The sequence below is a fragment of the Oncorhynchus gorbuscha genome, linkage group LG02, assembly GCF_021184085.1.
Source record: "Oncorhynchus gorbuscha isolate QuinsamMale2020 ecotype Even-year linkage group LG02, OgorEven_v1.0, whole genome shotgun sequence".
Classification (NCBI taxonomy): Eukaryota; Metazoa; Chordata; class Actinopteri; order Salmoniformes; family Salmonidae; genus Oncorhynchus; species Oncorhynchus gorbuscha.
In genome coordinates, this window is record NC_060174.1 from 1356726 (window position 1) to 1378006 (window position 21281).

The 21281-nt window shown below is 46.3% G+C and overlaps 1 protein-coding gene across 2 annotated transcripts in view; it reads left to right on the top strand.

The window, feature by feature from the left end:
* Positions 1-19840, top strand: part of LOC123995827 (gamma-aminobutyric acid receptor subunit beta-3-like) — an 83489-nt gene extending 63649 nt beyond the window's left edge. Inside the window, exons 6-9 of one of the 2 annotated variants that reach the window (XM_046299513.1) lie at positions 2726-2863; positions 4676-4828; positions 9950-10212; positions 18471-19840. In XM_046299513.1, the coding sequence (XP_046155469.1) occupies positions 2726-2863; positions 4676-4828; positions 9950-10212; positions 18471-18818 (902 nt within the window). In that variant the 3' untranslated portion in view covers positions 18819-19840. Of the gene's footprint in view, positions 1-2725; positions 2864-4675; positions 4829-9949; positions 10213-10450; positions 10515-18470 lie in introns of those variants that run through there. The other variant, XM_046299520.1, reaches the window with a different exon arrangement.
* The last annotated feature ends 1441 nt before the right edge of the window (positions 19841-21281 follow it).

Consider the following 21281-nt stretch of genomic DNA (forward strand, 5'->3'; position numbering starts at 1 on the left):
CTCAGGTGACGCACCCCCTCCAGGGACGGCATGAGAGAGCCCCAGTAAACCAGTGACTCAGCCCCTGTAATAGGGTTAGAGGCAGAGAATCCCAGTGGAAAGAGGGGAACCGGCCAGGCAGAGACAGCAAGGGTAGTTCGTTGCTCCAGAGCCTTTCCGTTCACCTTCTTCCAATTTGCATTCTTGAATGTTCCAACTAGAAATTCCCTTTTAATAGAGTCAAAGTTATTTGTTATTCAACAAGTCAGAGAGGCATTTTTGTTCTACATAGCCTACTTTTGACCTATTTTTCTGTTACTACTTGTTGTTTATTATCTATTCATAGTCACTTCACAAATTACCTTGACTAACCTGTATCCCCGTTAACTCGGTACCGGTACCACCTGTAAATAGCCTGTTATTGTTGTACATTTGTGTTACTCATTTTGTATAATTTTTTTATCCCTTTAGTTTATTTAGTAAATATTTTATTATGAACTGCGCTGTTGGCCTGTAAGTAAGCATTTCATGGTCTACACCTGTTGTATGGCTATTTAACAGTCTGAGATAGAAGCTGTTTTTCAGTCTCTCGGCCCCATCTTTGATGCACCTGTACTGACCTCGCCTTCTGGATGGTAGCGGGTTGAACAGGCCTTTTCTCGGGTGGCTGAGGTCCTTGATTATCTTTTTGCCCTTCCTGTGACATCCAACGCTGTAGGTGTCCTGAAGGGCAGGTAGTGTGCAGTTGCCATACCAGGCGGTGCAGTTGCCATACCAGGCGGTGCAGTTGCCATACCAGGCGGTGCAGTTGCCATACCAGGCGGTGCAGTTGCCATACCAGGCGGTGCAGTTGCCATACCAGGCGGTGATAGAGTCCTCTGAAGAGGAGATCACGAGAGAGATCGATAGAGTGGACTCTGTACTTTATCTATGATGTCTCCTTACTCATCAGTACATGTCTCCCCATAAAACTGCTGAAGGTCACTTATGAACAGCCGTAAACAGCGTATCTGTTGGTCTGCCTACCAATGAGACTGGAAACACTGTCAGGCTATGTCCAAAATGGAACCCTATTCCCTATATAGTGCACTACTTTAGACCAGAGCCCTATTCCCTATATAGTGCACTACTTTAGACCAGAGCCCTATTCCCTATATAGTGCACTACTTTAGACCAGAGCCCTATTCCCTATATAGTACACTACTCTAGACCAGAACCCTATTCCCTATATAGTGCACTACTTTAGACCAGAGCCCTATTCTCTATATAGTGCACTACTTTACATTTACATTACATTTACATTTAGACCAGAGACTTACAAAGCCCTATTCCAGTGGGACAGTCACTTAACAATAGTGCATCTAAAACTTAGGGGGGTGGGGTGAGAGGGATTACTTAACCTAGACCAGAGCCCTATTCCCTATATAGTACACTACTCTAGACCAGAACCCTATTCCCTATATAGTGCACTACTTTAGACCAGAGCCCTATTCCCTATATAGTGCACTACTTTAGACCAGAACCCTATTCCCTATATAGTACACTACTCTAGACCAGAACCCTATTCCCTATATAGTGCACTACTTTAAACCAGAGCCCTATTCCCTATGTAGTGCACTACTTTAGACCAGAACCCTATTCCCTATATAGTACACTACTCTAGACCAGAACCCTATTCCCTATATAGTGCACTACTTTAGACCAGAACCCTATTCCCTATATAGTACACTACTTTAGACCAGAGCCCTATTCCCTATATAGTGGACTACTTTAGACCAGAGCCCTATTCCCTATATAGTGGACTACTTTAGACCAGAGCCCTATTCCCTATATAGTACACTACTATAGACCAGAGCGCTATTCCCTATATATTACACCACTATAGACCAGAGCCCTATTCCCTATATAGTACACTACTTTTGATCTGGAATAGGGTGTCATGCAGGTGAAAGAGGACCCAAAAGCGACTTAACAGAAACAGAGTTTATTCAAGTCCAAACAGGGAATAACAGAAATCCTCTAGTCTGTAGAGGGGAATAACAGGAGAAGCGGCCACAGACCAGGTCGCTTCGGGTAGGCGCAGGCCTATATATTACAGGACAGGGCGATACACAATCACTATACACAATCACAGCACTGAATTCTAAACAAGGAACCGACAGGACAGGAACGGAACACAAAGGAATAAATAGGGACTCCAATCAGGGGAAAGGATCGGGAACAGGTGTGGGAAGACTAAATGATGATTAGGGGAATAGGAACAGCTGGGAGCAGGAACGGAACGATAGAGAGAAGAGAGAGCGAGAGAGTGAGAGAGGGAGGGGGAGAGAGAGGGATAGAAAGAGGGAAAGAACCTAATAAGACCAGCAGAGGGAAACGAATAGAATGGGGAGCACAGGGACAAGACATGATAATAAATGACAAACATGACATAGGGTGCCATTGTCATCACGAGCCACAAATATCACTTAGCCTGAATGCTAATGAAATAGATGAGTCATCTTAATGTGTCAACTAAATGAATGACAAGGCTAGTGTAAGTTAGTGCTTTAGTGTGTTGGCTTCGGTAACCTAATATTTTACTTTCATTCGCACATGTTTAGTAGTTCACTGCATTCAATAGCAGGGATAACCTACAATACATTATTTCTCGTCAGACTCGCATAGTTAACTAGATTCCACTATGATTTGTATTATGTTGAGTAGAGAACTAAGTATGGCGCATGCCTGTGTTTCTGTGTGACAGATGGCTACACCACAGATGACATCGAGTTCTACTGGAAAGGGGGGGAGAATGCTGTGACAGGAGTGACTCGCATCGAGCTGCCTCAGTTCTCCATCGTGGACTACAAACTGGTTTCCAGGAATGTGGTCTTTTCCACAGGTACAGTAACGGCCATGGAGAGCCATGATTAGGGTTGCTTTTACAGAAAACCTAGGTTTGACGATTTCCGGTATCAGGAGGGAATCTAGAATCCTCCAACTAGGATTTCTGGGAAACTTGGGAGTTTTGTGGAACTTAATGTAACACTGCAAAACTTATCATGATCATATTATACAGTCCCCGTGTTTGGTATCATTATCAAAAAAATTGTCGCACTCTTTGTGATTAGTTTTTTGTTTGTTAGACAAAACCAGACCAACAGCCTCTAAAGTTTCCGTTGTTTGTTAGAGAAACCAGACCAACTGCCTCTGATGAAGTTTCTGTTGTTTGTTAGAGAAACCAGACCAACTGCCTCTGATGAAGTTTCCAGAAACCAGACCAACTGCCTCTGATGAAGTTTCCAGAAACCAGACTAACTGCCTCTGATGAAGTTTCTGTTGTTTGTTAGAGAAATCAGACCAACTGCCTCTGATGAAGTTTCCAGAAACCAGACCAACTGCCTCTGATGAAGTTTCCAGAAACCAGACCAACTGGCTCTGATGAAGTTTCTGTTGTTTGTTAGAGAAACCAGACCAACTGCCTCTGAGGTTTCTGTTGTTTGTTAGAGAAACCAGACCAACTGCCTCTGATGAAGTTTCTGTTGTTTGTTAGAGAAATCAGACCAACTGCCTCTGATGAAGTTTCCAGAAACCAGACCAACTGCCTCTGATGAAGTTTCCAGAAACCAGACCAACTGTCTCTGATGAAGTTTCCGTTGTTTGTTAGAGAAACCAGACCAACTGTCTCTGTCGAAGTTTCCGTTGTTTGTTAGAGAAACCAGACCAACTGCCTCTGATGAAGTTTCCGTTGTTTGTTAGAGAAACCAGACCAACTGTCTCTGATGAAGTTTCCGTTGTTTGTTAGAGAAACCAGACCAACTGCCTCTGATGTTTCCATTACCTCAAACTTTATTGTAACTTTTTGTTTTACTACGCAACAATCTCTCTCCCAGCTCCCTCCAAAATGTTATGTTCCTGTGTATTGTATTGTGATGTAGTTTTCAGGTACTCAAACACTCCAACAAACACCCTGAACCTTATTGAAGAGTGATCCAGAATAATAGTTATGGTCTGGGGTCCTGTAGTGTAGTGGTCCTGTGCTGTGATCCAGTATAATAGTTATTGTCTGAGGTACTGTAGTGGTCCTGTGATCCAGTATAATATTTATTGTCTGGGGTACTGCAGTGTAGTGGTCCTGTGATCCAGTATAATAGTTATTGTCTGGGGTCCTGTAGTGTAGTGATCAGGTATTAGAGAGTTATTGAAGCTATAGACTACTGTCTACTCTATTACTGAAGCTATAGACTACTGTCTACTCTATTAATTAAGCTATAGACTACTGTCTATTCTGAGTATTTGATGATTGAGAAACTGTAATGAAACTGTAATGTCATCGAAGAATAAACATTTATTATTATTATTATACTGAGAAATTTAAATTTCCATTTCCATTGTGGTCTCAATGCTAAGTTGCGAACAAATCATTTGGACTTTGGTCCAGGCCTGCTTGTTACCATGGTGACACAAACTGCCGTTGCTATGGGAACGTGAAACAAGCCACAAAATAAGATAGGCCTATCACTGTGTTTGTGCCGCTTGAGCTAAGCAGCAGTACCGTCACCTTTTTTCCATCTTCTCCCACTTTTTTACTACGTTGTGTTCCTATAGACAGGTGCCTCTACCCAAGACTGTCTCTAGGTAGTACAGTCTAGTCCAGTCCAGTCCATTCTGTATGTCTGTCTTGAAATAAGACGCAACATTGTTTTCCCTACAGGTGCCTACCCACGTCTGTCTCTGAGCTTCAAGCTAAAGAGGAACATCGGCTACTTCATCCTGCAGACGTACATGCCCTCCATCCTGATCACCATCCTGTCCTGGGTCTCCTTCTGGGTCAACTACGACGCCTCCGCTGCCAGAGTGGCGTTAGGTACGGCCTTTAAAACTGACCTCTGATCTGGAGAGGGAGCGAGACAGGGATTGTGTGACTGTCCCCTCTGAGCCAGTGCATTGGGACACGGAATGCCAGGGGGGTGCTGTGGGGTTATTTACGACACTCTTTGAAGATGTTTCAGATGTTTTTGGGAACATGGGCAGGGACTCTGCTGTCCTAGCTTCAGGGGGAACCTGGTTCCACCAGAACAGAGTGCTCGGGTTGGGGTGTAGGGTTTGATCATAGCCTGAAGGTAGGGAAGGGCAGTTTCTCTTGCTGCTCCGTAGGTAAACACCATGGTGTTGTAGTGGATGTGAGTTTCAACTGCAAGCCAGTGTAGTGTGCGGAGGAGTGCGGTAACATGGGAGAATTGAGGAAGGTTGAAAACCAAGTGGATTGCAGCGTTTTGGATAAATTGCAGGGGTTTAATGGCACAAGCTGGGAGCCCAGACAACACTGAGTAGAGCAGGAACCTGCGGGAGTGAATCACTGTTTTGATGTTTGCAGAGAATGACAGAGTGTTATCCAGGGTCATGCCAGGTTCTTTGCACTCTGGGAGGACAACACTGTGGAGTTGTCAACTGTGATAGCAAGGTCTTTGAACGGGCAGGCATTCCCCGGGAGTAAGAGCAGCACTGTCTTGTCGATATAGACCTTGACGTGGTGGACCGACTTCCAAGTTGAAATATGCGTGTCGCCACCTGGGAGTCAGAGGAGAGGAAGGAGAAAAGTCATCTGTATAGCAAATGTAGGAGAGACCATGTGAGGACATGACAGAGCTGAGTGACTTGGTCTAAAGAGAGGAGAGGAGAGGTCCATCCTCATAGCAGTGATAGGAGAGACCATGTGAGGATATGACCAGTGACATGGTATATAGAGTGGAACAGGGAAACCAAAGAGCAGACTCAGACGAGGGGACTGGGATCAAGTCACCAAGGTATTTATTAAAACGAAGCAGGAAGATGGAGAGCAGTCCAGGGGAAGCTCGGGTGGGTTGTAGGAAACCAGGTGTGGAGGCTGAGGCTGGAGTGAGAGGGGATGGGACAGGGTAAGCAGGTCCGGAGGGGAATCCAAGGGAGTGGTAGAGTAGGGATTCCAGGACAGAGTAGCAGGATGACAAGACGTGGGACTGGAGACTGGGACCAGAGTCAGAGCGGGCAGAACTATAGCAGAGAGAAAAACCGTATCAGGCAAGGAAAACAGGCATAACAGGATCTAAATAGTAATAAATGGCTAGAAACGTAGACTGACTGAGCAGAAATTACGATCTGGCAGTGTGGAAGTGGCAGAGGTCTTGGTTATGGAACAGGTTGCAGCTGGTGGGGATCTGCTCTGACTCCAGCACACCTGTCTCCAACCACACAATCACACGGAGAGGGAGAGAGAGAGCACTGGGGGAGTGGCGGCAGGTAAAGGAGACACAGGATGAGCAGTAGAGGGCGTGGCAGGAGCAGATGTAACAGAGCGAAGAGGATAGGCCTAGAACCGAGTCCTGGGGGACACCAGTAGTGAGACTATGTGGTGCAGTCATAGATCCTCTCCATGTCACCTGGTAGGAACAGCCTCTCTCTCCGAGAGAGAGAAAGAGGAGTGGCCAGTCCTCTTCTTGCTGTGCCGGGTGGAGATTATAACAGAACATGGCCAAGATGTTCAAATGTTCATAAATGACCAGCATGGTCGAATAATAGTAAGGCAGAACAGTTGAAACTGGAGCAGCAGCATGGTCAGGTGGACTGGGGACAGCAAGGAGTCATCATGTCAGGTAGTCCTGGGACATGGTCCTAGGGCTCAGGTCAGTTGAAACTGGAGCAGCAGCATGGCCAGGTGGACTGGGGACAGCAAGGAGTCATCATGTCAGGTAGTTCTGGGGCATGGTCCTAGGGCTCAGGTCCTCCGAGAGAGAGAGAAAGAAAGAGATAAGGAGAGAATTAGAGAACGCACACTTAGATTCACACAGGACACCGAATAGGACAGGAGAAGTACTCCAGATATAACAAATTGACCCTAGCCCCCCCGACACATAAACTACTGCAGCATAAATACTGGAGGCTGAGACAGGAGGGGTCAGGAGACACTGTGGTCCCATCCGAGGACACCCCCGGAGAGGGCCAAACAGGAAGGATATAACCCCACCCACTTTGCCAAAGCACAGCCCCCACACCAATAGAGGGATATCTTCAACCACCAACTTACCATCCTGAGACAAGGCTGAGTATAGCCCACAAAGATCTCCGCCACGGCACAACCCAAGGGGGAGGGGGGGGTGCCAACCCAGACAGGATGACCACAACAGTGAATCAACCCACTCAGGTGACGCACCCCCTCCAGGGACGGCATGAGAGAGCCCCAGTAAGCCAGTGACTCAGCCCCTGTAATAGGGTTAGAGGCAGAGAATCCCAGTGGAAAGAGAGGGGACCGGCCAGGCAGAGACAGCAAGGGCGGTTCGTTGCTCCAGAGCCTTTCCGTTCACCTTCCCACTCCTGGGCCAGACTACACTCAATCATATGACCCACTGAAGAGATGAGTCTTCAGTAAAGACTTAAAGGTTGAGACCGAGTTTGCGTCTCTGGGTAGGTAGACCGTTCCATAAAAATGGAGCTCTATAGGAGAAAGCCCTGCCTCCAGCTGTTTGCTTAGAAATGCTAGGGACAATTAGGAGGCCTGCGTCTTGTGACCGTAGCGTACGTGTAGGTATGTACGGCAGGACCAAATCAGAGAGGTAGGTAGGAGCAGGCCCATGTAATGCTTTGTAGGTTAGCAGTAAAACCTTGAAATCAGCCCTTGCTTTGACAGGAAGCCAGTGTAGAGAGGCTAGCACTGGAGTAATATGATCAATTTTTTTGGTTCTTTTTTTGGTTTTTGATGCCAGGGCTGTGCCAGGGCCTGGGATGCCAGGGCTGTGATTGGATAGGGCTACACCCCATGTATATGGGATGCCAGGGCTGGGATTGGATAGGGCTACACCCCATGTATATGGGATGCCAGGGCTGTGATTGGATAGGGCTACACCCCATGTATATGGGATGCCAGGGCTGTGATTGGATAGGGCAACACCCCATGTATATGGGATGCCAGGGCTGTGATTGGATAGGGCTACACCCCATGTATATGGGATGCCAGGGCTGTGATTGGATAGGGCAACACCCCATGTATATGGGATGCCAGGGCTGTGATTGGATAGGGCTACACCCCATGTATATGGGATGCCAGGGCTGTGATTGGATAGGGCAACACCCCATGTATATGGGATGCCAGGGCTGTGATTGGATAGGGCTACACCCCATGTATATGGGATGCCAGGGCTGTGATTGGATAGGGCAACACCCCATGTATATGGGATGCCAGGGCTGTGATTGGATAGGGCTACATCCCATGTATATGGGATGCCAGGGCTGTTATTGGGTAGGGCAACACCCCATGTATATGGGATGCCAGGGCTGTTATTGGATAGGGCTACACCCCCTGTATATGGGATGCCAGGGCTGTGATTGGATAGGGCTACACCACCTGTATATGGGATGCCTACTGTGAAGCATGGGGGTGGAAACATCATGCTTTGGGGCTGTTTTTCTGCAAAGGGACCAGAACGACCGATCCGTGTAAAGGAAAGAATGAATGGGGCCATGTATTGTGAGATTTTGAGTGAAAACCTCCTTCCATCAGCAAGGGCATTGAAGATGAAACGTGGCTGGGTCTTTCAGCATGACAATGATCCCAAACGCACCGCCGGGACAACGAAGGAGTGGCTTTGTAAGAAGCATTTCAAGGTCCTGGAGTGGCCTAGCCAGTCTCCAGATCTCAACCCCGTAGAAAATCTTTGGAGGGAGTTGAAGGTCCATGTTGCCCAGCAACAGCCCCAAAACATCACTGCTCTAGAGGAGATCTGCATGGAGGAATGGGCCACAATACCAGCAACAGTGTGTGAAAACCTTGTGAAGACTTACAGAAAACATTTGACCTCTGTCATTGCCAACAAAGGGTATATAACAAAGTATTGAGATAAACTTTTGTTATTGACCAAATACTTACTTTCCACCATAATTTGCAAATAAATTCATAAAAAATCCTACAATGTGATTTTCTGCCCCGCTGTATATGAGGATGTGCAGTATGTGACTGTTACAGTATATATGAGGATGTACAGTATGTGACTGTTACAGTATATATGAGGATGTGCAGTATGTGACTGGGAGGATGTGCAGTATGTGACTGTTACTGTATATATGAGGATGTGCAGTTTGTGACTGTTACAGTATATATGAGGATGTGCAGTATGTGACTGGGAGGATGTGCAGTATGTGACTGTTACTGTATATATGAGGATGTGCAGTATGTGACTGGGAGGATGTGCAGTATGTGACTGAGAGGATGTGCAGTATGTGACTGCTACTGTATATATGAGGATGTGCAGTATGTGACTGTTACTGTATATATGAGGATGTGCAGTATGACTGCTACTGTATATATGAGGATGTGCAGTATATGACTGTTACAGTATATATGAGGCTGGGAGGATGTGCACTATATGACTGCTACTGTATATATGAGGATGTGCAGTATGTGACTGTTACAGTATATATGAGACTGGGAGGTGGGAGGCATTCTAGGCTACTGCATTTCAATTATATTGATTTTCTTTTGATTAACAATAGGCTTCAAACGATTAGAATTATCTTTTCATTGATGCTATTACTCTCAAAGTTAGTGTTAGTTTAGTTTGTGTTCTGTTTACATCGTGTGAATAGATCATTCTAATTCTAAAGCTGAAGTTTGATCACCTTATTAGATTACTATAATGACTGGTCAACCAAATAACACACTTTACTTCACTACCTGGAATGTAAAAGGGCTCAATCACCCTGTTAAGAGAAACAAAATCTTTGCTCACCTTATTTGAACGGCTCTACTTAGAACCCACTTGTGTAAATAAGATTATTTCCAGATAAATAGGATCTGGGTATTGGCCATCTATACTGACCAAGTTTATTAGGTTTAGTTTTGTCTATAAACCCCAATATCCCAGAGGTAGAGCAAATCAGATATTATCTTATAGGTGGGCGAACTCCGCTCTTGTGCCATGATGCCTACTGTTTCAAACCAAGGAACTTTCCACTCCAGGTATCACCACGGTGTTGACCTTGACCACCATCAACACCCATCTGAGAGAGACGCTCCCTAAGATCCCCTACGTCAAGGCCATAGACATGTACCTGATGGGCTGCTTCGTGTTCGTCTTCCTGGCCCTGCTGGAGTACGCCTTCGTCAACTACGTCTTCTTCGGACGGGGCCATCGGATACAGAAGAAGTTGGCAGAGAAGGTCAACAATGACAGGGCGGCCAAGTTCGACGGCAACAGGGTAACGTTTACCCCCTCAGAAATGGTCAGTAGGTTTCTTTTTTATTATTCTGTAATTGGACATCTTGGATTGTTAACTGTGGGTCCCTGTTTCATCTACAGTCCATTTTTCAGTCACATAACAACGAACAGAGATTGAGACTAATTGTACTCAACGATATGTTGATTGTTCAAATCAAATTGTATTGGTCACACGCAACGAATACAACAGGTGTAGACTTTACCGTGAAATGCTTACTTACGATTCATTCCATTCCCAACAGAGTTTATATATCAAAACTAAATCAAAACATTGTTTTCTGGGGGACTCTTCCCATTGACCTCCACAGACCTGTAAGTACTAGTACACTCTACACAGCATTAGGAGGGCCCTAGGTGAAATGATGATATTGCCACTAAGGTAAACTGACATATAGCATCATAGAGATGAAAGTAACATTGATAAGTCCAGACGTGGATCTTCACAGTAACAGTGTTAGAGTCAGTTCTGTTATGCAGGTGAATGAGGACCCAAAAGCGACTTAGCGAAAACAGAGTCTTTATTCCAGTAAAACTCAAGACGAAAACAAAACAGGAAAACTTAAATCCACTCGTAGTAACGAGGACAGACTGGAGACTCGAGCATTGATTGCAGGTTGCTTCGGGAAGGCACCGACCGTAGCAGACTCAGACACCTGCTCACACGCAGCATCTGAAGGAGACAAGACACGACAGGGCGAGACAAGGACACAGCACAGCGAACATCATACAAGGATCCGACAGGACAGAAACGGAAAACAAGGGGAGAAATAGGGACTCTAATCAGAGGGCAAGATAGGGGACAGGTGTGAAAAGACTAAATGAGTGAGTTAGGAGAATGAGGAACAGCTGGGAGCAGGAACGGAACGATAGAGAGAGGAGAGAGAGGGAGGGGGAGAGAGAGGGATAGAAAAAGGGAACGAACCTAATAAGACCAGCAGGGGGAAACGAACAGAAGGGAAAGCATAATGACAAGACAATATAAGACAAAACATGACAAGTTCAGTATTAAGTTCCTATATTGAGTTATTCTTCTCTAGGAGAGTGCTGTCAAATGGGTGGACATCAATCAGATTCACATGCAGTGGTAGTTACAGTTCAGTTACAGCATCTAGGTATGAATTCCAAATGGAACCCTATTCCGTATATAGTACACTAGCTGACAAGGTAAAAATCTGTTGTTTTGACCATGAGCAAGGCAGTTAACCCTCCTGTTCGCCACTGTTCACCCGGCGCCGAAGACGAGGATGTCCATTAAGGCACCCCCCCGGCTCCTCTCTGATTCAGAGGGGTTGGGTTAAATGCGGAAGACACATTTCAGTTGATTGCATTCAGTTGTACAACTGACTAGATATATCCCCCTTTCCCATATTTTTGACCACAGCCCAATGAGCCCTGGTCAAGAGTAGTGCACTATATAGAGACTACTGTGCCATTTGGGATTCATTCCTAGTATTCTCCAACACCTTCAACATACCTAGTATTCTCCAACACCTTCAACATACCTAGCATTAGTATTCTGGCTGCCCTGGTCCAGTATTCATTATTAGATGTCTGGTTTAACTCTGCTTGAAAATCTATGGAAAGTCTTGAAAATCTATGGAAAGTCTTGAAAAACTATGGAAAGTCTTGAAAATCGCTGTCTAGCAATCATCAACAACCAACTAGACACTATGGAACACAAAGCTTTTACTATCTCATCCTGGAACTTAAAAGGTCGGAGGTCATCTGACTTTGTCCTAAAGAGCAGGAACCTGGACTTCACCAAATACATTAGAAGTACAGACATTGTCATCCTACAAGATTCCTGGTATAGAGGAGACTGACCCACTGGGTTACAGAGAGCTGGTAGTCCCATCCACCAACCTACCAACAGGGAAGAGGTGCAGGTGGTATGAGAACTAGGTATAAAGCAGCCCTAACCCACTTTGTTAAATTCATCAAAACAGGTACATTTTACATCTGGTTAGAAATAAATAATCTCAACTGAGAGAAATGGCCTCTTATGTGCTACCTATATCCCCCCCACCAGAATCCCCATACTTTAACGAAGATAGCTTCTCCATCCTGGAGGGGGAGATCAATCATTTCCAGACCCGGGGACATGTACTAGTCTGTGGCGACCTAAATGCCAGAACTGGACAAGAACCTGACACCCTCAGCACACAGGGGGACAAACATCTGCCTGGAGGTGACAGCATCCCCTCCCCCATATGCCCACTAGGCACAACTACGACAACATAACCAACAAAAACAGGTCACAACTGCTGCGTGTCTGTCACATGCTGGGTCTGTACATAGTCAATGGTAGGCTTTGAGGGGACTCCTATGGTAGGTACACCTATAGCTCATGTCTTGGTAGTAGGTCTGTACATAGTGGATGGTAGGCTTTGAGGGGACTCCTATGGTAGGTACACCTATAGCTCATGTCTTGGTAGTAGGTCTGTACATAGTGGATGGTAGGCTTTGAGGGGACTCTATGGTAGAAATACACCTATAGCTCATGTCTTGGTAGTAGGTCTGTACATAGTGGATGGTAGGCTTTGAGGGGACTCCTATGGTAGGTACACCTATAGCTCATGTCTTGGTAGTAGGTCTGTACATAGTGGATGGTAGGCTTTGAGGGGACTCTATGGTAGGTACACCTATAGCTCATGTCTTGGTAGTAGGTCTGTACATAGTGGATGGTAGGCTTCAGGGGGACTCCTATGGTAGGTACACCTATAGCTCATGTCTTGGTAGTAGGTCTGTACATAGTGGATGGTAGGCTTTGAGGGGACTCCTATGGTAGGTACACCTATAGCTCATGTCTTGGTAGTAGGTCTGTACATAGTGGATGGTAGGCTTTGAGGGGACTCCTATGGTAGATACACCTATAGCTCATGTCTTGGTAGTAGGTCTGTACATAGTGGATGGTAGGCTTTGAGGGGACTCCTATGGTAGGTACACCTATAGCTCATGTCTTGGTAGTAGGTCTGTACATAGTGGATGGTAGGCTTTGAGGGGACTCCTATGGTAGGTACACCTATAGCTCATGTCTTGGTAGTAGGTCTGTACATAGTGGATGGTAGGCTTTGAGGGGACTCCTATGGTAGGTACACCTATAGCTCATGTCTTGGTAGTAGGTCTGTACATAGTGGATGGTAGGCTTTGAGGGGACTCCTATGGTAGGTACACCTATAGCTCATGTCTTGGTAGTAGGTCTGTACATAGTGGATGGTAGGCTTTGAGGGGACTCCTATGGTAGATACACCTATAGCTCATGTCTTGGTAGTAGGTCTGTACATAGTGGATGGTAGGCTTTGAGGGGACTCCTATGGTAGGTACACCTATAGCTCATGTCTTGGTAGTAGGTCTGTACATAGTGGATGGTAGGCTTTGAGGGGACTCCTATGGTAGGTACACCTATAGCTCATGTCTTGGTAGTAGGTCTGTACATAGTGGATGGTAGGCTTTGAGGGGACTCCTATGGTAGGTACACCTATAGCTCATGTCTTGGTAGTAGGTCTGTACATAGTGGATGGTAGGCTTTGAGGGGACTCCTATGGTAGGTACACCTATAGCTCATGTCTTGGTAGTAGGTCTGTACATAGTGGATGGTAGGCTTTGAGGGGACTCCTATGGTAGATACACCTATAGCTCATGTCTTGGTAGTAGGTCTGTACATAGTGGATGGTAGGCTTTGAGGGGACTCCTATGGTAGGTACACCTATAGCTCATGTCTTGGTAGTAGGTCTGTACATAGTGGATGGTAGGCTTTGAGGGGACTCCTATGGTAGATACACCTATAGCTCATGTCTCATGACCAAGTTGTTTACGTTCCCCTCTTTGTCACAATCAGCAAATAGTGTCTCTGGAACTTATTTGTATACTATTTCCTTGTAGTGTTATTTTTATATTTTTTTATATCCAAGGGGAAGTGGGGTGATCTCTACACAGGGGGGAGACATGGAGCCTCAGAGGCCCCTGCATTTGGGTGGGGGAGGCTGTGACACTCTGCTGCCATTGTTGAGATCAAGGGGCATATCATATCTCTCACTTCACATCTGTGCAAATTGTCGTTGCAGCCGCAATGCCCGTCCTGTCCTAGCAATCTTGGTAGCTTAGTAGCCTTACCTTAGCATGTCTTGGTAGGTTAGTAGCCTTACCTTAGCATGAGGTCTGTAGCTTAGTAGCCTTACCTTAGCACGTCTTGGTAGCTTAGTAGCCTTACCTTAGCATGTCTTGGTAGCTTAGTAGCCTTACCTTAGCATGAGGTCTGTAGCTTAGTAGCCTTACCTTAGCATGTCTTGGTAGCTTAGTAGCCTTACCTTAGCATGAGGTCTGTAGCTTAGTAGCCTTACCTTAGCATGTCTTGGTAGCTTAGTAGCCTTACCTTAGCATGTCTTGGTAGCTTAGTAGCCTTACCTTAGCATGAGGTAAACAACACTGCTAGCTAGCCTGCTAGCCCCCGAATAGCAACACTGCAGAAACTATTACACTCAACGGAACGACTTGATTAGTGTAGTGTCAACAACGCACCCACTGCCAGCTGGCCTACTTCAGCAGTACTGTATCATTTTAATCATTTTAGTCAATAAGATTCTTGCTACGTAGCTTAACTTTCTGAACATTCGAGACGTGTAGTCCACTTGTCATTCCAATCTCCTTTGCATTAGCGTAGCCTCTTCTGTAGCCTGTCAACTATGTGTCTGTTTATCCCTGTTCTCTCCTCTCTGCACAGACCATACAAACGCTCCTCACCGCGTGGCCGCGGCCACCCTACTCTGGTGGTCCCAGCGCGCACGACCCACGTGGAGTTCCAGGTCTCCGGTAGCCTCTGGAACTGCCAATCTGCGGTCAACAAGGCAGAGTTCATCTCAGCCTATGCCTCCCTCCAGTCCCTCGACTTCTTGGCACTGACGGAAACATGGATCACCACAGACAACACTGCTACTCCTACTGCTCTCTCTTCGTCCGCCCACGTGTTCTCGCACACCCCGAGAGCGTCTGGTCAGCGGGGTGGTGGCACCGGGATCCTCATCTCTCCCAAGTGGTCATTCTCTCTTTCTCCCCTTACCCATCTGTCTATCGCCTCCTTTGAATTCCATGCTGTCACAGTTACTAGCCCTTTCAAGCTTAACATCCTTATCATTTATCGCCCTCCAGGTTCCCTCGGAGAGTTCATCAATGAGCTTGATGCCTTGATAAGCTCCTTTCCTGAGGACGGCTCACCTCTCACAGTTCTGGGCGACTTTAACCTCCCCACGTCTACCTTTGACTCTTTCCTCTCTGCCTCCTTCTTTCCACTCCTCTCCTCTTTTGACCTCACCCTCTCACCTTCCCCCCTACTCACAAGGCAGGCAATACGCTCGACCTCATCTTTACTAGATGCTGTTCTTCCACTAACCTCATTGCAACTCCCCTCCAAGTCTCCGACCACTGCCTTGTATCCTTTTCCCTCTCGCTCTCATCCAACACCTCCCACACTGCCCCTACTCGGATGGTATCGCGCCGTCCCAACCTTCGCTCTCTCTCCCCGCTACTCTCTCCTCTTCCATCCTATCATCTCTTCCCTCCGCTCAAACCTTCTCCCACCTATCTCCTGATTCTGCCTCCTCAACCCTCCTCTCCTCCCTCTCTGCATCCCTTGACTCTCTATGTCCCCTATCCTCCAGGCCGGCTCGGTCCTCCCCTCCCGCTCCGTGGCTCGATGACTCATTGCGAGCTCACAGAACAGGGCTCCGGGCAGCCGAGCGGAAATGGAGGAAAACTCGCCTCCCTGCGGACCTGGCATCCTTTCACTCCCTCCTCTCTACATTTTCCTCCTCTGTCTCTGCTGCTAAAGCCACTTTCTACCACGCTAAATTCCAAGCATCTGCCTCTAACCCTAGGAAGCTCTTTGCCACCTTCTCCTCCCTCCTGAATCCTCCGCCCCCTCCCCCTCCTCCCTCTCTGCAGATGACTTCGTCAACCATTTTGAAAAGAAGGTCGACGACATCCGATCCTCGTTTGCTAAGTCAAACGACACCGCTGGTTCTGCTCACACTGCCCTACCCTGTGCTCTGACCTCTTTCTCCCCTCTCTCTCCAGATGAAATCTCGCGTCTTGTGACGGCCGGCCGCCCAACAACCTGCCCGCTTGACCCTATCCCCTCCTCTCTTCTCCAGACCATTTCCGGAGACCTTCTCCCTTACCTCACCTCGCTCATCAACTCATCCCTGACCGTTGGCTACGTCCCTTCCGTCTTCAAGAGAGCGAGAGTTGCACCCCTTCTGAAAAAACCTACACTCGATCCCTCCGATGTCAACAATTACAGACCAGTATCCCTTCTTTCTTTTCTCTCCAAAACTCTTGAACGTGCCGTCCTTGGCCAGCTCTCCCGCTATCTCTCTCTGAATGACCTTCTTGATCCAAATCAGTCAGGTTTCAAGACTAGTCATTCAACTGAGACTGCTCTCCTCTGTATCACGGAGGCGCTCCGCACTGCTAAAGCTAACTCTCTCTCCTCTGCTCTCATCCTTCTAGATCTATCGGCTGCCTTCGATACTGTGAACCATCAGATCCTCCTCTCCACCCTCTCCGAGTTGGGCATCTCCGGCGCAGCCCACGCTTGGATTGCGTCCTACCTGACAGGTCGCTCCTACCAGGTGGCGTGGCGAGAATCTGTCTCCTCACCACGCGCTCTCACCACTGGTGTCCCCCAGGGCTCTGTTCTTGGCCCTCTCCTATTCTCGCTATACACCAAGTCACTTGGCTCTGTCATAACCTCACATGGTCTCTCTTATCATTGCTATGCAGACGACACACAATTAATCTTCTCCTTTCCCCCTTCTGATGACCAGGTGGCGAATCGCATCTCTGCATGTCTGGCAGACATATCAGTGTGGATGACGGATCACCACCTCAAGCTGAACCTCGGCAAGACGGACCTGCTCTTCCTCCCGGGGAAGGACTGCCCGTTCCATGATCTCGCCATCACGGTTGACAACTCCATTGTGTCCTCCTCCCAGAGCGCCAAGAACCTTGGCGTGATCCTGGACAACACCCTGTCGTTCTCAACTAACATCAAGGCGGTGGCCCGTTCCTGTAGGTTCATGCTCTACAACATCCGCAGAGTACGACCCTGCCTCACACAGGAAGCGGCGCAGGTCCTAATCCAGGCACTTGTCATCTCCCGTCTGGATTACTGCAACTCGCTGTTGGCTGGGCTCCCTGCCTGTGCCATTAAACCCCTTCAACTCATCCAGAACGCCGCAGCCCGTCTGGTGTTCAACCTTCCCAAGTTCTCTCACGTCACCCCGCTCCTCCGTTCTCTCCACTGGCTTCCAGTTGAAGCTCGCATCCGCTACAAGACCATGGTGCTTGCCTACGGAGCTGTGAGGGGAACGGCACCTCAGTACCTCCAGGCTCTGATCAGGCCCTACACCCAAACAAGGGCACTGCGTTCATCCACCTCTGGCCTGCTCGCCTCCCTACCACTGAGGAAGTACAGCTCCCGCTCAGCCCAGTCAAAACTGTTCGCTGCCCTGGCCCCCCCAATGGTGGAACAAACTCCCTCACGACGCCAGGACAGCGGAGTCAATCACCACCTTCCGGAGACACCTGAAACCCCACCTCTTTAAGGAATACCTAGGATAGGTTAAGTAATCCCTCTCACCCCACCCCCCCCCTAAGTTTTAGATGCACTATTGTTAAGTGACTGTCCCACTGGATGTCATAAGGTGAATGCACCAATTTGTAAGTCGCTCTGGATAAGAGCGTCTGCTAAATGACTTAAATGTAAATGTAAATGTAGGTCTGTAGCTTAGTAGCCTTACCTTAGCATGTCTTGGTAGCTTAGTAGCCTTACCTTAGCATGAGATCTGTAGCTTAGTAGCCTTACCTTAGCATGAGGTCTGTAGCTTAGTAGCCTTACCTTAGCATGAGGTCTGTATATAACAACATATTTACAGATGATTTTACTTTTTGGATTCAGAAGTCGGTTCAGACTGAACTCACTCGGTTTTGTGTTGGATGAGATATCTCCAGGTTTTTGCGTTTGCAGGTTTTGGTTTGTTAAAAGAAAAAAAAATCTGGATAGTCCTTCCAGGTAATCTGGTTCAAAATAAGGTTTTAGGTTTGGAATTTAGATTTGGAGTGAAGGTTTTGATGTAGAGGTTTGTATCCTATATAAAAATAAAAAAAGTTTTCAAATTTCATCCAAATAATTTATTTTTTTGCAGAAAAGTTCAGAAGCCCATGAGCTCGTGACCTTTCTTCTCTTGCTGTCCTTTCCTCTGATAGGTTGACTCTCAAGGCAACATCCTCCTAACAACCCTGGAGATCCACAACGAAGTTGGCGCTGGCAATGAGATCACAACCAGCATCACCGAGACAACCACACGGAACTCCACCTCCATGATATTCAACCAATCAGGCCTCCAGTACCGAAAACCGAGTGCTCTGAGTGGCCGGGAGAGAAACGCCCATGCTCACGTGAAGAAGACACGGCTACGCAGGCGGTCCTCTCAATTCCTAATCAAAATCCCCAACCTGACGGACGTGAACTCCATCGATAGATGGTCACGGGTTATCTTCCCCTTCACCTTTACCCTCTTCAACTTCATCTACTGGCTTTACTATGTCAACTAGTGGTTCTCAAGCCTCTCCTCAGGGACCCCCAGCCGTTACATTTTAGAACCACTGACCTAAGTAACAGAGAGGGATTTTCACTCCTTAAACTTCTCTTGTTTCTCTAAAGAGTAAAGAAATCCATCTGTATTCGGAGGACATATGACTACGCAGTCCATACTGAGTGCAGAGAGACACGAGAACAACACTGAGTAGTGGGGTCTCTTGAACTGTACGTTCAGACGAGCAGAGACAGACGCTTTGTGGAAATACTATCCTTCTGAACACTCCTCTGTACAAACGAGAGGGGGACACAGTAAATGGTAAGGGGTTTTCAGAAGTGTTATTTACTTTGATTTATGCCAATGATTGTGACTCTACCCCTTATTTAAGTGTGAGAAATTCATTGAGCTAAAACTCATTATAAACTGAATGATAAATTAATTCAGTGTGCTATTTATCATAGTAGCCCATTATAAACTGAATGAGAAATGAATTCAGTGTGCTATTTATCATAGTAGCCCATTATAAACTGAATGAGAAATGAATTCAGTGTGCTATTTATCATAGTAGCCCGTTATAAACTGAATGAGAAATGAATTCAGTGTGCTATTTATCATAGTAGCCCGTTATAAACTGAATGATGAATTAATTCCGTGTGCTATTTATCATAGTAGCCCATTATAAACTGAATGATGAATTAATTCCGTGTGCTATTTATCATAGTAGCCCATTATAAACTGAATGATGAATTAATTCAGTGTGCTATTTATCATAGTAGCCCGTTATAAACTGAATGATGAATTAATTCAGTGTGCTATTTATCATAGTAGCCCGTTATAAACTGAATGATGAATTAATTTTGTGTGCTATTTATCATAGTAGCCCGTTATAAACTGAATGATGAATTAATTCCGTGTGCTATTTATCATAGTAGTCCATTATAAACTGAATGATGAATTAATTCAGTGTGCTATTTATCATAGTAGCCCATTATAAACTGAATGATGAATTAATTCCGTGTGCTATTTATCATAGTAGTCCGTTATAAAGTCCATTATAAACGAACGAGAAATGAAATGCACAGCCTGTGAGTCAGGATCTGGTTTATCTGTTGGGATATTACCTTTCCAGGCATGTCTCTGTTCTATGGACTGTCAGAACAGGATCATATGTACTGTATAGGGTTGCATATGAGCTGAATATTATAGTCATTAACAGTCATGAATAATCATGACTAGTCATGTACTGAATCACTTGTGGAAACTAATTCCATTGGCTTGGGTCTGACTATTCTGCAAATCGATTTAATTAAAAAATATATATAAGTGCTGAAGTAACCTCTATGTAATCTTGATCTATATTTCACTGTACATTGGAGGCAACGTAATGTCAACTCTGCTCTCACCAACCCACACCTCAGTATTACTGTAGTTCATAGGTCACGCCTAACATCCACACTGCCAAGATAAGCATGTCATGGAACCCGAATCATCCATTTTTATTCATTAAACGAGACTTACTTTTATTCATTTTACAATAATCAATCTAAGTCATTTACCTTCCCTGAGTGAAATGATGTTTTCTGATCACAAGAAAACGTGTGTTCCGATCTGCTGTCATGCAATGCTCAATCAAGGCTTTGATGTGGACCTTACATGTGTTGGCAACACAGTCGGCTCTGACCTTCGTCTGACCTAAACTGTACCCATATCTTTATGGATAGCCTAATGAATTTTGAATGATGTTATTTTTTACAATGTACATACACACCGTAGCCATAGAAAACACAACTCAGGTTGTGAATGGAGAAGTTCCTTATCACAATACACATGATCTATTGTCTGATTGTGTTATTACACAGTATTCCTATGCATTGCCCTATGATTGGTTTGTAATGTAGCCATACTATATACTACACATGACTACTACATTATGTTTCTCAGTGAAGTATCCTGTCCTTTAAGACCTCAGAGAACTGACACTAGGGGTTCTGCTCATACCCACTACAACATCCCTCTGGTCCAAGACAGACATTACACCTTAGAGGCTCTGTATAGGGAATAGGGTGCTGTTTGAGATGCAGACAGACTTTACACTAGGCCACCCTACAGAGAGTCTAGGCCACCCTACAGAGAGTCTAGGCCACCCTACAGAGAGTCTAGGCCACCCTACAGAGAGTCTAGGCCACCCTACAGAGAGTCTAGGCCACCCTACAGAGAGTCTATACCCCCCTACAGAGAGTCTAGTCCACCCCACAGAGAGTCTAGGCCACCCCACAGAGAGTTTAGGCCACCCCACAGAGAGTCTAGGCCACCCCACAGAGAGTCTAGGCCACCCCACAGAGAGTCTAGGCCACCCCACAGAGAGTCTAGGCCACCCCACAGAGAGTCTAGGCCACCCCACAGAGAGTCTAGGCCACCCCACAGAGAGTCTAGGCCACCCCACAGAGAGTCTAGACCCCCTACAGAGAGTCTAGACCCC